This window comes from Odocoileus virginianus, chromosome 23, assembly GCF_023699985.2.
Source record: "Odocoileus virginianus isolate 20LAN1187 ecotype Illinois chromosome 23, Ovbor_1.2, whole genome shotgun sequence".
Classification (NCBI taxonomy): domain Eukaryota; kingdom Metazoa; phylum Chordata; class Mammalia; order Artiodactyla; family Cervidae; genus Odocoileus; species Odocoileus virginianus.
Window position 1 is genome coordinate 16345265 of NC_069696.1, and position 14438 is coordinate 16359702.

The following is a 14438-nucleotide window of genomic DNA, read 5'->3' on the forward strand; positions in this document are numbered from 1 at the left end:
CGCACACGGCTCCATCACAGCCTTTTAATGACCCGGCTTAGCACAGGACGCTGCGGAAGGCAGCCATGTGGCGCCGCACGCTGTCTGAGATCTGCTCGGCCGACCTGGCCCTGCTGTAGTAGTCCGTGAAGAGGCCGTCAGGGCTGAGCAGGTAGATGGCGATGGAGTGGTCCACGATGTAGTCCTGGTCTTCATCCTTGGGGCCGGCACTGTAGTACACGCGGTAGCTACGGCTCACCTGGGCGATCTGCTCGGCAGAGCCAGTCAGGCCCAGCAGCCTTGGGTGGAAGTCCTGCACGTAGCGGGCCATGGCAGCCACAGTGTCCCGCTCGGGGTCCACGGTGATGAAGAGGGGCTGCACGGGGGGCAGGCCGGGCTCCGCCTCCAGCTGCCGCACCACCTGCACCAGCTTCTCCAGCTCGTCGGGGCAGATGTCAGGGCAGTGAGTGAAGCCGAAGTACAGCAGCACCCACTGGCCCCGGAAGTCAGCTTTGCAGCGCACTTGGCCCCGGTGGTCCAGTAGGCTGAAGTCGCCCTGGCCCACAGCAGCCTGCCGCAGGGCCTCTGTCCGCTGTTGCTGCTGCCACCGCTCCTTCTCGGCCCTCACGGCCAGCCAGGCCCCACCCAGTCCAGCCCCAATCAAGGCTGTAACGAGCAACCTGGTTCGCAGGCCAGGACCCTGGGGCTGGCCCTGCCTGCCGGTCTCTGCAGGGCTTGGCGTTGAGAAGAGCTGGTATCTCACATGCTGGGCCTTGCCTCCTGGGGTCCCAGGGAGGGCCAGAGGCTTGAGCTGAAAGAGCCTGTGCCAAGCTTTGGGTGCCCGAGCCAGCAGCAGCATGGACCTGATGCTTCTGGGAAGAAGCAAGAGTGTCAGGAGCCAGAAGTGCCCCCATCATTCAAGAGATCCCTGACTCCACCTGAAGGACCAGCCCTACACATGCTCTGCTCTCAGCAGCTGCTCACCTACCACTCACCTGGGCTCAACTGCCTCACCTCTGAAACCTCAAACTCCAGTTTAGGCATCGTCAAGTGTTCACTGCTTATTCCTCTTGTTCTTTAGCCTGAGAGCCTCAGTCTATCCCATCCCCCCGGCCCTAGCAGCTCTCAACAGCTCAGTCGTCGTCGCCTGCATCTGAAAGCATTCCAAGCACGTGCCTCAGCCGAATTCCTGGGCATATTTATCTGTTTGCAATAAACATCCATTTCTTAAGAGGAGGTGGGTGAATTTCTGGCTTCACCCTCCCAAGACCGCCTCCTCTGGCCCTTCTGCAGGCTTTCTCCTGAGGCCACTCCCGCCACAGTGCTCTAGCCCCTGGCCCCGCGGAAACCTTGCGCCACGCGCGCCGCAGCCTGCAGCGCTCCGCCTGGCCCCCAGCCCCCGCCAGCCTCTCGCACGTACACTTCCAGCCGGCAGTCGGCCCGGAAAAAAAGGTTTCTACTTGCTTTGAGCCCACTCTTCACAGCCAGGTACCCGACGGCAGCTCTGGACTCACGTCCTGCCCCGGCTTCGGTGACCTCCGTGCCTTTCTCAGGGGCCTCTGGAGGTTTGCCAAGTGGAGGTATTAGAACCGCCCCCCCCCGCCCCTCACCTGTTCAGGCGCTCCTGGGAGGACCCTCTCGAAGACTCCTAAACGTCCGGCCTCTGCCAGTCCGACGGGTTCCTCGGCTGCACGACCTTGGACACGTCCCTTAGCCTGTTCACACCAACTTCCTCCCTCACAAAACGTGCTCCAAGTTGTGCACAAGGTGAGCCTGCAAACCCAGACGTTTCCAGCCCCTCTCCTCCGGAAGCCCCTTTCACAGGAGCCTCCCGGAATGCGCCTCGCAGGTGCTCCCCCAGCGCCCCAGGGTCGGGGCGGCAAATCGAGATGCTACCTGGGCGGAACCGCGGACCACCCGCCCAGCTCCAGGTCAGCGCGCATGCGTCAACGACGCCGCTCTCGCGCAGACGGCCGGGTGCGCCAAAGGCGGAGGTCCGCCGGAAGTTACGTGTAGGAGGCGGGGCTTCCTCCGCGGTCCTGCCCTTCCGACGCCGCCGCGTTTGCTCGGCGACGCCCCCAGTCGCCGGATGTGGTTCCCAGTCGCCGGGTGTGGTCTCCGCCCCGCTCCCTAGGCTGGCATGCCTACGCGCGCACGGTTGCAAGCCTTTCGGGCTTCGTTGCTGCGTCCAGCGGGCGCGGGGGCAGCGGGCCGTGAGCAGCTGGGCCCGGGAGGGCTGGGGTCTCCGGGTGTAGGGCTGAGCCGGGACGGGGGCACCTCTCTTCTTCCCGTCCCGGAGCGCGGTGACCCCCAGGCCGTCCAGGAGCAGCCCCGTTTCCTCACTCCAGGCTGCTGCCTACGGCGGGCTGTCCGTAGTGGTCAGAGCGGCGGCCCCGCGCCAACCTGCCGAGACTCGGTTCGGCGTGGACCCGCCCCGCGTCTCGCGTGTCTTCAAATTGCAGCCCCTGATGTACCCTCGGTTGCCGGTTCCCCTGGAGAGGGAGTTACAGAAGGCTTGGGAGGGAGCGGGAGACACCTGGAGCGGCCGTGACTGACCTCAGCGGTGGGGGTCAGGAAGAGCTCGTTCGGCGGGAGGGCCCTGAGAGTTTCCCCAGACCCGGGAACAGGTCGGTCTTGCTCGGATAAAGGTTACCGGGTGGGAATGGAGCGGGGAGGCTGGATCTTGGCCGCGGCAGGGTAAGACTGGGCTGCTGAGATACTGAGGGTCAGGCTACCGAGTTAGAGCAGAGGGTTGGGGCTACATAAATAGATCTGTGCCAACAGAGAGGCCACAGCCACACGGGGACCTCTATGGAGAGGCTACATAGGCTCCAGGGCCTATGCCTGGCTAGGGACTGCGGCCTCTCTGTACTTCCTGCCTGCCATCTTTGCAGACGGGCTGTCCACTGCCTTCTTACTGAGGATGGGGGCTATGTGTGGGCGGCTAAGGGGTCTGCAGGTGATGGAGATCTTGGAGCTTCCTGGGAGATGTGGGGGAGGCTGACACTCGGATCAGTCATGAGGGATCAGGGACTCTGAACATGGAAGGTCAAGTGCCCTATGTGATGGGATGACAGGTGCATCAGTCAAGTCACCCTCTTGAGTGGGTGGTCAGGCATCCTGTGATGTGGGACACTGATGCTGGCTTTGGGTCAGATCACATGTGGTTGTGTGTTCCTAGCTCAGGAGTCTTTAACACGCATGAGGCAAATCCTGGTCAGGTCATCAGTGATGAATGGCAGGCTGTTGATGGTGGCTGTTACATCTCTTGCTTCCTCCAGGAATCCATCTGCAGGAACCAGCTTCCTGACCCACAGTACAGCACCAGCAGCCCACTCACTCCTGCAACCCTTGTATCTGGCCAGCCTCCCCTGCAATAGGACTCCCGGTTACTCTCAGTTGCCTCTGATCAGTGACCCCATCACTGACCCTGACCAAGGACTCATCAGCAACCTTGATGTCCAAAATCATGACCAATGACAGGACTGATTGTGATAAGTTCTCAGTAGTGGCCCATCAAATATATGGATCAACATTCTATGGCCCATTAATGATTGATCAGAGGCCCATCGGTTATTTAGACCAAGTCCCTATTAGTGACTTCTATCACATTTCCATCGATGGTCTTGACCAAAGTCCAATGACCCATGAATAACTGATCAGTATCTTCCCTAGTGATCCTTCAGAGAGTCTCGCCTGTGTTTTCCATCAATAACTGAGATCGATGACCAATTAGTATCCTGCCTGTACCTGCTCTGGTTTCTGGGTAACAATGAATTCATGAATAGACTCCAGTTTATCCAAGGTACCCCCATGTACCCCCATTATCACATCTGTTGCTAACTTATACAGGCTGGGCAAGGATGCTGAGTACACCAGCAAAGTCATCTCCCCACCCCCATATTTCTCCTCACCATCCCTGGTTAGGCCTCAGCTGGAGTTAAGCATTTACTGCTTTTTCCAGTAATTGTGTATGGATGTGAGAGTTAGACTATAAAGAAAGCTGAGCACTGAAAAATTGATGCTTTTGAGCTGTGGTGTTGGAGACGACTCTTGAGAGTCCCTTAGACAGCTAGGGGATCAGAGCAGTCAATCCTAAAGGAAATCAGTCCTGAATATTCATTGGAAGGACTGATGAAGCTGAAGCTCCAATACTTTGGCCACCTGATGCGAAGAACTGACTCATTGGAAAAGACCCTGATGCTGGGAAAGATTGAAGGTGAGAGGAGAAGGAGACAACAGAGGATGAGATGGTTGGATGGCATCACCAGCTCGATAGACATGAGTTTGAGTAGGCTTCGGGATTTGGTGATGGACAGGGAAGCCTGTCATGCTGCAGTCCATGGGGTTACAGAGTTGGACACGACTGAGTGACTGAACTGAAGCTGAACTGAGCAGTGTAGTGGGTGTCCAGCTGGAGAGGGGACGGAAAATAAACTGTCCTGGTGCCCATTGCTAGGGTCACAAGTCTGGTGGGTGGAGGGAGAGGAGTACCCACCTCTTCTCTTGGGAGTCCTGTCTGGGGAACTGAAGAAGAAGCCGAATAACTTGGTCCTGTTATTGGGGGCTGATGTGAATGGAGATTCAGGTTCTGTCCTGGGGAGTGAGAAGCCTGGGTCCTGCCTTTGAGGGCTCTTTCTGGGCCAGGCTTAGGTCAGGACCTGCTGGTGGTTGTTCGCCTCTTTGAGGTCAGAGGTTCTGGCCTGGAGAGGAAGTTTCTTTCCACCTTGCAGCCCCAGCCAGCCAGGGCAAGTGTCAAGACTCTGCCTCGGGGCATTTGTCCCTAGGCTATTGGCACCAGGCTTCTTTCTGGTTGTGCCAGCTGCTGCCCAGACTGGGCCAGAGCCGGGGTCAGCACCACAATCTCTACCAGATGGCCAAGAGCATGGCCCCTAGGCATGGGTAGTAAGGTGGCATAAGCAGCACAGAGGGGTGTTCTGACAGCAATGGGTTATCCTCGGTGTCAGTGACAGTGGTGGGGCGCTGCAGCGTCCCTGGGGGCAGGAAATTTCTGGGCGTGAACTCTGTGTCAAGGGGTGGCCACCCCTCCCCACACACGGATTTGTGCGCCCTGCGTGCCCAGTCCAGGACGGCACATGAGAAGCCCTTTATGTCTCCTTGCTTCAGGTGGATCAGCCCCGGCAGCTGCTTGGACTCTGGCTCCCTCCTCGGGACTGGTCAGCAGGTGCGGGAGGGGCAGATGGGGCCAGGGGGCCTGGGGTCACTGGGGCTGCTACTGCTCTGGGCTGTGACACATACCTGGTACCTGTCGCCGCCCTGCGTCCGTGTCGCTGACGCCAAGTGCACGTGTCCCGACCCCGGTCCTCTTTCTCTCCTGTGTCTGCCTCAGTCCCGTGTCCCATGTCCGAGTTGGGTACGCCTCTCCCTCCATCTCCCAGGCTTGGGACCCCAGCAGTAGGAACCGGGACAGTTTATTTTCCGTTCCCTTTTCAGCTGAACCCCTGGCCTCGGCCTCACTACCTGACCCTGGGGAGAACCTGTCCTGTTCCATGGCCCTCGCCCGTTCTTTTCAGAGCCCAGTCTGTTCTGCCTGGTCTTGCAGCGGGTAAGAGCCTTGGGGCTGCTCACTGCGCCTGAGCCGCGGAGGGGCGGGGCCCCCGACGTGCGGGGCTCTGGGCCAATCGCCGCCTCGGCGGGGCGGGAGGACTGGCGCACTTCTGTCCTGGCCAATCGCGAGGGCCTGCGGGAGCCTGGACTCCGCCCGCCCGCCCGCCAGCCGCCGCGAGCGCAGAGAGGCCGACACGCTGCTGGTTCCAGAGGCTTTAAGAAACATCTGCGGGGCAGCGCCCGCCCAGCGGGTCATCGTCCGCGTTGGTCATCATCGGGGCCAGGTAGTCCGAGTGCCGGATCCCAAAAGTCCAGCCGCGAGGCTTCCGGTGCTGCGGACCCAGGAGACGTCTCTGGCCTAGTGCTGTCTGCAGGCCTTGGGCTCCCGGCCCCCAAGCTCGCCACTCCGACTCTCTATCCCCACCCGGGCCCCTTTACCCCGCCTCCGACCCTTGACCCTGAACTGCAGACCACCTGGTCCACGTTGTAGGCTGCAGGGCCGGGATTCTGGGTGTTGCCTTGGGAGAGCGAAGTCCGCGCCAGCATCGAGAACTGGGGGGCCCGGGGCTTGTAGACCCCAGGGTTCACCACGTGGTAGGCGCAGGGCCCCGGGGTCTGCGTGGGGTGGGGGCAGGAGAGGCGCTGTGTCCAGCTTCCAGGCCCGCCGACCGCCGACCCCTCGCCGCGCCGTGCGGGCATCGCCCCCCACCTTGCTGAGGTCCTCGCAGAAGCTGCCCACCGCGCTGCGGCCGTAGATGGAGTAAGTCGGCGCCGACGCTTTGCCGACTACGCGCGGGCCCAGGAGCGAGGGCATAGTGTAGGTCCCGGGGCCTGCGGGGGCCAGCGAGGGTGGGTCTTTGCGGACTAGCCGTTGTCCTCCCCGCTGCCCGTGCAGGGTGGGCCTTCTTGGGCTCACCTGGGGTTTGCGACTCCAGGCGGAGGCCCCAGTTTCGGGGAGCGATGGTGTGCCGAGGAGCGCTGGGGTACGCTGCATTCCCGGCTCGCTCCGGGAAGTACCTGCCTGCGGGGAGGACCGGGGCGTGGGCCAGAACTGGGTTGGGGACCTAGCCGGGACCCGCGCCGGAGTCCAGGGATTAGGGGGAATCCGAGCCACGATTTGTCAAAGCCCGGTGAGGCTTGGAGCTGTTTTGAGGTCTGGGGCGAGGGGTGGGGGCTGAATTTGGAATGTTAGTGTGCCCAAGGGGGACTCGGTTAGGTGGGGGTGGCGGGGGGGCGGGCGGTTCCCGAGGGAAGCAGCTAGGCATTCGGGAGGCCAGGGCCCCAGGTTCCTGACCGGGTCCGGGAGTGAGGAAGGGTGCTGCGTGCCGCGGGCGGCCGAAGATGGAGTACGCGGGGGCGCTGTCGAGACCGCGCACGGTCATGCGAGCGGGCACCAGGTGGCCTGGCCCGGGGCCGCACGAAGTCTGCTGTGTCGGGAGGCGCGCGCCGAAGGTGAAGGCCGGGGCGCGGGGCCGCGAAGGGTCGTGCAGGATGTAGCCTGCCGGGCGCCCCAGCATCACCAGGGGCCGGCCGCTCCCCTGCCGGGCAGCCCCCGCCGGTCCCCCGCCCCCGGCGCGCCGCTGGTACCGGTGCTGGGTGGTAGCTTGTACTTGGGTCCCGGGCCGCTGAAGAGGGCTCCGATGGGGCCGCGGGGCCGGTGCGGCCGCCACGGACCGACCCAGGCGTCCGAGCCCATGGCGCGGTGGGAGCGCTTGCGGCCGTCAGCACCTGCGGGCAAAAGGTGGCGGCCCCGGCCCCTCCGCCCAGGCTCCGGGGACGCACTCGCGGTTCCCTCCAGATGGGCCCGACTCCGGGACAGGGGAGCGCTTATCCCCCAGGTGCGGAGAAACAAACGGCAGCTTTCCTGACTCCAGAGTGGCGCGGGGCAAGGACAGCTTCGAGGCCATCTTCCACCCCTCAGCCCCAAAATGAGTTTAGCAGGGGTGTATGTGTGCGCACCAACTTTGGACGCAGCACTGAGGGAGTGGAATTCCCAGGGGTTCCGGAGAACTGAGATATTTTAGGAACATTAGGGGAGGATAATGAGGCGAGGGGGAGGGAGGGTGGGGGACCTGCTACCCGAGGGGGGCCCAAAAGTGGATGCACTGACCTGTCCCTCCTGGCTGGGAAGGCAAGGTGGGGTGTCTGGATCCCCACCGCTGCAGGGCGCAACTCCCAGACCCCATTGTGTCCGGGTCGCGCCTCCTGGCAACCGGACTGACCGCCCCACCTGGCCCCGCCCCCAGCCTCTCCTCCCTGGAGTCCATGGCAGCGGCAGGCGTCCTGCAGGCTGGGCCAGGGACCAGAGCTCGGTCCACAACCCTTCCCCAGGCTTCAGTCCTCCCATCCCGGAAATAAGTCTGCAGACAAAGAACAAGCGCGTGAATGAAGAAATCAAGCTTAATTTAATTGCTATGTGTAGAGAGAACTTTGCCTCTAAATGCGTGGAATGCAAAAGCAATCATGTACTGGGCCACAAAAAAGCCCAATACAATTAGTAGATATAAACTATTATATATAGGACGGATAAGCACAAGGTCCTTCTAGATAGCCCACGGAGCCATATTCAATGTCCTGTGTTAAACCATAATGGAATGTAAAAATATATATATATATGTGTGTGTAATTGAGTCACTTTGCTATAAAGCAGAGATTGGCACATTGTAAATCAACTATACTTCAATTTTTTTAAAAAGCCCATACAAGGTGAATAAATAGATATAATAGGACACATGATTTGATCACAATTCAAAACAATTCTAAGCAAACAGTATAAATGTTTTAAAAAATGGTTAAATATTTAGAAATTAGCAAATTCTCTTTGAAAGCTAGCAGCCAGGAGTGCCGAGGGAGCCAGAGGGCTGTGGCCCTTGCCGGGGACCCTCCAGCGGGCCCAGGGGGATGAAAGTGGCTCGAAGTCCAGCACATGCATATTGAAGCACATTAAAGGATTTAATATGTAGCACAGGAGCAGATAATGCCAAAATGCAGGCTGTGGTTGATGCACACTCAGTGAGTGGGGCAGTTTGCCCTTCTCCCGCTGCGGAGATGGCGGAAATTAGTGAAGGTGTTGGTCGATGAGGGAAGGTCCCGGAAAAATGAAAGTGAGCCCCACCAAGTGCTGATCTAGAACAAGGATTCCAAGGAGTTTCAAATGCTGCTGTGATCATGCAGGTTCTAGAGAGAATTGCTGAGGCAGGAAGACATTCCAGTCAAGACCAACAAATCATCACCGTATACAGTCATCTCCCTTTAATCCTCTGGCACTAAAAACACCACCTCCTGTGCTTATGCTAAGTGAAAGACAGCTATATTTTCTGAATTTAGAAAGACCTCCTCCAAACCCTCAGAAACCTGTGCAGTTGGTAAGCTAAAAAGAGATCGCTTTATGAGAGAAAATGTGATGTGTGCACGATAAGTGACTTCAGTAGTGTCTGACTCTTTGTGAACCTATGAACTGTAGCCCACCAGGCTCCTCTGTCCATGGGATTCTCCAGGCAAGACTGGAGTGGGTTGCCATGCCCTTCTCCAAGAGATCTTTCTGACCCAGGGATTGAACCCACTTCTCTTAAACATCTCCTGTATTGGCAGGCAGGTTCTTTACCACTAGCACCACCCAGGAAGCCCACGAAAGAAAATGCTATTGGCCGAAATTGACAGCTGGTCAGAACTTGACTCCATACCTGTGTTGTGTGGTGGGTCTGCTGCTGCCACTTCTGATCCACATCTTGACAAGGTCAGGTGTGGCGTTTCAAATATAGATAGAACAACTAGAGGAACTTTGGATGATATGACTCTTGTAGATACAGCTTCATTAAGATGACAGATAAACTAAGTAGCTCTACAACTTCTGGAAGAGGAGAACAAAGGCCTGCTAAAAGAGAAATGGTCATGTATCCAATTACTGTAGTATTCTGGCTGCTTAAGAGCTAGCTCTGGTTTTGCTGCTCAAGGTGACCTCACCTCTCAAAAAATATTGTCTCAAGAGTTGGAAATATGGAGAATTTGTAAACATCTTTGTTTTTGTCTTTGCATTGTATGTTGATTTACAGCCCACACCTTGAAGATGTATTTCTCTCAGAAAGGAGGGGAGAATGACTTATATTTGCAGAAGTAAAGGTATATTCTGTCTCTTGACTGTATTTATACCTTTAACCGGTTCTGCCATAACACCTACTTAAAATTCTCCCTTTGCATGTTTTATAAATAGGATCTAGGTTTTTAAAAAAAATTTTAAGGGATTTTTTTTGCCTCATCAGTTTGCACAACTAATTCTATGAGTGGGAGAGAAAGTGTATAGAAAATGGATATACAGAAGTGTCTGTCTGTAAAGGAAAAATAGTGCTTTCTTTTGTCCTGTTTCTCAAACACTATGAAACAATTTAGTTAATAGACATTTTTGCATCCACATTTCAACATTAATACCCCCGAAGTCATGGTCTGCTGTCAGATTTAATGAAATCAAGCCATCTTATGTTTCATGATCACCTTAAGTAAAGTAATTTCTAATATTTTGAGCAGTTTATGTAGCATGGGCAAAATGTGCTTTTTAATTTTTATTTTAGTTTTGCAGATGGTTTTCTATAAAGTACATTTTTACTAAGTCCATGTGTGAATGATTAATGATTTAAAAAGTTACAGAATAAAGTACAAATATAGTGTATTTAATAAACTGTCAACCTAAACAAAAATCCAAAATCAGTGAGATAGAAAACTAAGGGTAGCTGTGAGGTTTCTGTTTTTAAAAGCTGCAGGGTTTCTGTTTAATATTCTTGAGAAGCTGAGGAAGGCCAGTTTCTTGAGGCTGATGAAATGGGGCTGCTGACGAAAACTGTTAAAGTCTCAAATAAAAAAGATGAGAGGATACAAGTGTAGCCTGCACAGAGACACACTAAAGTTTTCTATAATACTTCAATTCAAAATTTTTAAAATAAATTATTTTGTTTCCTTCAGAAAGATACTCCCAAGTGTAATTTCTGCATCATATGTTCTATTTTTAATTTCTTGAGGAAATGGTGCTGTATCCCATCCTGGCCGCACCAGCTTACATTCCGCCAACAGTGCACTTGCGCTCCTTTTTCTCCACATTCTCGCCAACTCTTATTATTTCTTGTCTTTTTGATAAATGATCTGACAGGTGTGAGGTAATATTGTGGATCTGTTTTGCATTTCCCCGATGATGTATGATGTTGAGTGTCTTTTCAGGTTTCTGCTGGCCCTCTGTGTATCTTTTTTGAAAAATGTTTCTTCAGGTCTTTTGCATGTTTTTCCTTATTTTTTCTTTTCTTTTTTTAAAAAATTGAAGTATAGTCAATTTACAATATTATAGTCGCTTCAGGTGTACGGCCTAGATATTCAATATTTTCCTGCCCATTTAAAATTTTTTTTGATACTGTACAAGCTGTTTATATGTTTTGGATATGAATTCCGTGTTGGTTATATGGACTTCCCTTATGGCTCAGATGGTGAAGAATCTGCCTGCAATACAGGAGACCTGGGTTCAATCCTCGGGTGGGGAAGAAACCTGGAGAAGGGAAAGGCTGCCCCCCCAGTATTCTGGCCTGGAGAACTCCATGGACTGTATAGGCCAGGGGGTCACAAAGAGTCTGACACGACTGAGCGACTTTCACTCACTTGGTTATGTTATTTGCAGATATTTTCTCCCATTCAGTATGTTGTCTTTTTTTATTTTTTTAAATGTCATTGGGGTATAATTTACAACGTTGTGTTAGTTTCGGGCGTACAGCAGAGTGAACCTATTATACAAACACACGTGTCCATTCTTTTTAAGATCCTTTCCCACGTGGGCCGTTGCCGGGTGCTGAGCAGAGTCCCTGTGCTATGAGTGGCTCTTACTTGTCGCCTATCTTATATATAGTGCTGTTTACTGCTTCCTAGGTGGGTCTAGCGGGAAAGAACCCACCTGCCAGTGCAGCAGACACAAGAGACTCAGGTACCATCCCTGGGTCGGGAAGATCTCCTGGAGGAGGGCCTGGCAACCCACTCCAGTGTTCTCGCCTGGAGAATCCCATGGACAGAGGAGCTTGGAGGGCTACAGGCCATGGGGTCGCAGAGTCGAACATGACTTAGTGACTCAGCGCACACGTGGCAGTCCCAGTCTCCCAGTTTATTCCTCCCGCCTCACTCCCTACCCAGTAACCGAAAGCTTATTTTCTACGTATGTACAGTAACTTGGTTTTGTAGATAAGTTCATAGGTAAGCTTTTTAAAGATTCCACATATAAGCAATATCTCATGATATTTGACTTTCTCTGTCTGACTTACTTCACTCAGTGTGATAATATCCAGCTCTTCCCATGTTGCTGCCAATGGCGTTATTTTGTTCTTTTTTAATAGCTAAGTGATATTCCATTGCATAGGTATATATGTACCCCATCTTCTTTATCCATTCCTCTGTTGATAGGTACTTAGGTTGCTTCCACATCCTGGTTATTGTGAATAGTCCTGCAATGAACACTGGGGTGCATGTGTCTTTCCAAATTTTGAGTTTCTCTGGATATGTGCCTAGGAGTGGGATTGCTGGTCCATATGGTGGTTCTATTTTCAGTTTTGAAATGAACCTCTGTACTCTTCTCCACAGTGGCTATATCAGTGTGCACTCCCACCAACAGTGTAAGATCCAGCACTTACTGTTTGTAGATTTTTTTGATGATGGCCATTCCACCAGTGTAAGGCGATGCCTCATTGTAGTTTTGATTTGCATTTTTCTGATAATTAGTGATATTGAACATCTTTTCAAGTGCTTTATAACCTTCTGTATGTCTTCTTTGGAGAAACGTCTGTTTAGATCCTCTGCCCGGCTTTTGATTGTGGACTGTTTTTTTTTTCTATATATATATATTGAGCTCCATGAGTTAGTTGTGAGGGTTTTCTCTTCTTTTTGTTTATAGTTTCCTTTGTGCGCAAAAGCTTTCATGTTTAATTAGGTCCCATTTGTTTTTATTTTCATTATTCTAGGAGGTAAATCAAAAAAGATCTTGATGTGATTTATGTCAGAGAGTGTTCTGACTCTAAAATTTTTATAATATCTGGCCTAACATTTAAGTTTTTAATCCATTTTATTTTTGTGTATGGTGTTAGAGTGTGTTCTGTTCTTTTTGTTTTATTGATGGTTTGTTTTTAAAGAAACTGCCAAGCTCTTCCAGAGTGCTGGCACCGTTTTACATCCCACATGGAACTTGGTTTTTTTTGGCCACACAAGGTAGCATGTGGGATCTTAGTTCTCTGATCAGGGGTCGAACCCACACTGCCTGCAGTGGAAGCAGAGAGTATTAACCACTGGACTGCCAGGGAAGTCCCTTTTTTTTTGTAAGTCTCATGTTTTTAAAGTCGCTGTTAGGCTGCTGAGCTTCATCCACATTCTTGATTAATTAATCCATTTTCACTATTTATCAAACAATACCAGCCAGTGACATTAGGCACAGTTGAGTGTCACAAGTGAATTACAGATGTAATTATTAATGAATATTAACAGATATAATCTAGCCTTGAGTTATTAATGGATATAATGTAGTCTTAAGTAACTACTTAAAATTTTATAGAGTTGATATAAAACTCTTATAGGAAAACATAGGCAGAACACTCTCTGACATAAATCACAGCAAAATCCTCTATGATCCACCTCCAAAGGTAATGGAAATAAAAAAAAATAAACAAATGGGATCTAATTAAAAGTTTTTCACAACGAAGGAAACTATAAGCAAGGTGAAAAGGCAGCCTTCAGAATGGGAGAAAATAATAGCCAGCGAATCAACTGACAAAGAATTAATCTCCAAAATATACGAACAATTCATGCAGCTCAATACTGGAAAAATAAATGACCCAATCAAAAAAATGGGCCAAAGAACTAATCAGACATTTCTCCAAAGAAGACATACAGATGGCTAACAAACACATGAAAAGATGCTCAACATCACTCATTATCAGAGAAATGCAAATCAAAACCACAATGAGGTACCATCTCACGCCAGTCAGAATGGCTGCTATCAAAAAGTCTATAAACAATAAATGCTGGAGAGGGTGTGGAGAAAAGGGAACCCTCTTACACTGTTGATGGGAATGCAAACTAGTACAGCCACTATGGAGAACAGTGTGGAGATTCCTTAAGAAACTGGAAATGAAACTGCCATACGATCCAGCAATCCCACTGCCGGGCATATACACCGAGGAAACCAGGATTGAAAGAGACACATGTACCCCAGTGTTCATCACAGCACTGTTTATAATAGCCAGGATGTGGAAGCAACCTAGATGCCCATCAGCAGATGAATGGATAAGGAAGCTGTGGTACATATACACCATGGAATATTACTCAGCCATTAAAAAGAACATTTGAGTCAGTTCTAATGAGGTGGATGAAACTGGAGCCCATTATACAGAGGGAAGTAAGCCAGAAGGATATACTGTTAGTACAGTATACTAACACACATATATGGACTTTAGAAAGATGGTAATGATGACCCTGTATGCGAGACAGCAAGAGACACACAGATGTGCAGAACAGACTTGTGGACTCTGGGAGAAGGCGAGGGTGGGACAACATGAAAGAATAGCACTGAAACGTGTTTACTGCCGTATGTGAGATAGATGACCAGTGCAAATCCAATGCATGAAGCAGGGGCATCCAAAGCTGCTGCTCTGGGATGACCCAGAGGGATAGTGTGGGGAGGGAGGCGGGAGGGGCTCCAGGGTGGGGAACACATGTACAGCCGTGGCTGATTCATGTTGATATATGGCAAAACCACTGCAATATTCTAAAGTAATTAGCTTCCAATTCCAAAGAAAGGCAATGCCAAAGAAGGCTGAAACTACTGCACAATTGCACTCATTTCACACGCTAGTAAAGTAATGCTCAAAATTCTCCCAGCCAGG

At 52.2% G+C, this 14438-nt stretch overlaps 2 protein-coding genes across 7 annotated transcripts; both read right to left on the reverse strand.

The window, feature by feature from the left end:
- Positions 1-10: 10 nt before the first annotated feature.
- Positions 11-1914, reverse strand: SCO2 (synthesis of cytochrome C oxidase 2). Of its 2 annotated transcripts, none has more exons than XM_020881968.2 (2): positions 1590-1914; positions 11-848 (listed from the first exon to the last, which is right to left on the reverse strand). In XM_020881968.2, exon 2 carries the CDS (start codon positions 836-838, stop codon positions 38-40), a length of 801 nt encoding a protein of 266 aa, XP_020737627.1. In that variant the 5' UTR covers positions 839-848; positions 1590-1914; the 3' UTR covers positions 11-37. The 2 variants fall into 2 exon arrangements, with proteins under 2 accessions (XP_020737627.1, XP_020737626.1); XM_020881967.2 differs by having other exon boundaries at positions 11-851; positions 1590-1913.
- A 3834-nt stretch (positions 1915-5748) lies between these two features.
- Positions 5749-7759, reverse strand: CIMAP1B (ciliary microtubule associated protein 1B). 5 transcript variants are annotated; one of them, XM_020881964.2, is made up of 7 exons: positions 7658-7757; positions 7135-7557; positions 6842-7045; positions 6464-6568; positions 6257-6378; positions 6022-6162; positions 5749-5879 (listed from the first exon to the last, which is right to left on the reverse strand). In XM_020881964.2, exons 1-7 carry the CDS (start codon positions 7731-7733, stop codon positions 5763-5765), a joined length of 1188 nt encoding a protein of 395 aa, XP_020737623.2. In that variant the 5' UTR covers positions 7734-7757; the 3' UTR covers positions 5749-5762. The 5 variants fall into 5 exon arrangements, with proteins under 5 accessions (XP_020737623.2, XP_070309702.1, XP_070309701.1 ...); XM_070453601.1 differs by having other exon boundaries at positions 6022-6378; XM_070453600.1 differs by having other exon boundaries at positions 5749-6162; positions 6257-6568; positions 7658-7759.
- Between the last annotated feature and the right edge of the window lie 6679 nt (positions 7760-14438).

What these genes read in the sequence shown, in the direction of transcription:
- CIMAP1B (XM_070453599.1), bottom strand. Translation starts at nt 7,733, where the DNA reads ATGGGGTCTGGGAGTTGCGCCCTGCAGCGGTGGGGATCCAGACACCCC. An exon ending in CAAGCTACCACCCAGCACCG is followed by an intron (nt 7,046 to 7,134) that starts GTACCAGCGGCG and finishes GGCGCCCGGCAG; the next exon opens with GCTACATCCTGCACGACCCT. An exon ending in CCTGGAGTCGCAAACCCCAG is followed by an intron (nt 6,379 to 6,463) that starts GTGAGCCCAAGA and finishes TGGCCCCCGCAG; the next exon opens with GCCCCGGGACCTACACTATG.
- SCO2 (XM_020881968.2), bottom strand. Translation starts at nt 838, where the DNA reads ATGCTGCTGCTGGCTCGGGCACCCAAAGCTTGGCACAGGCTCTTTCAG.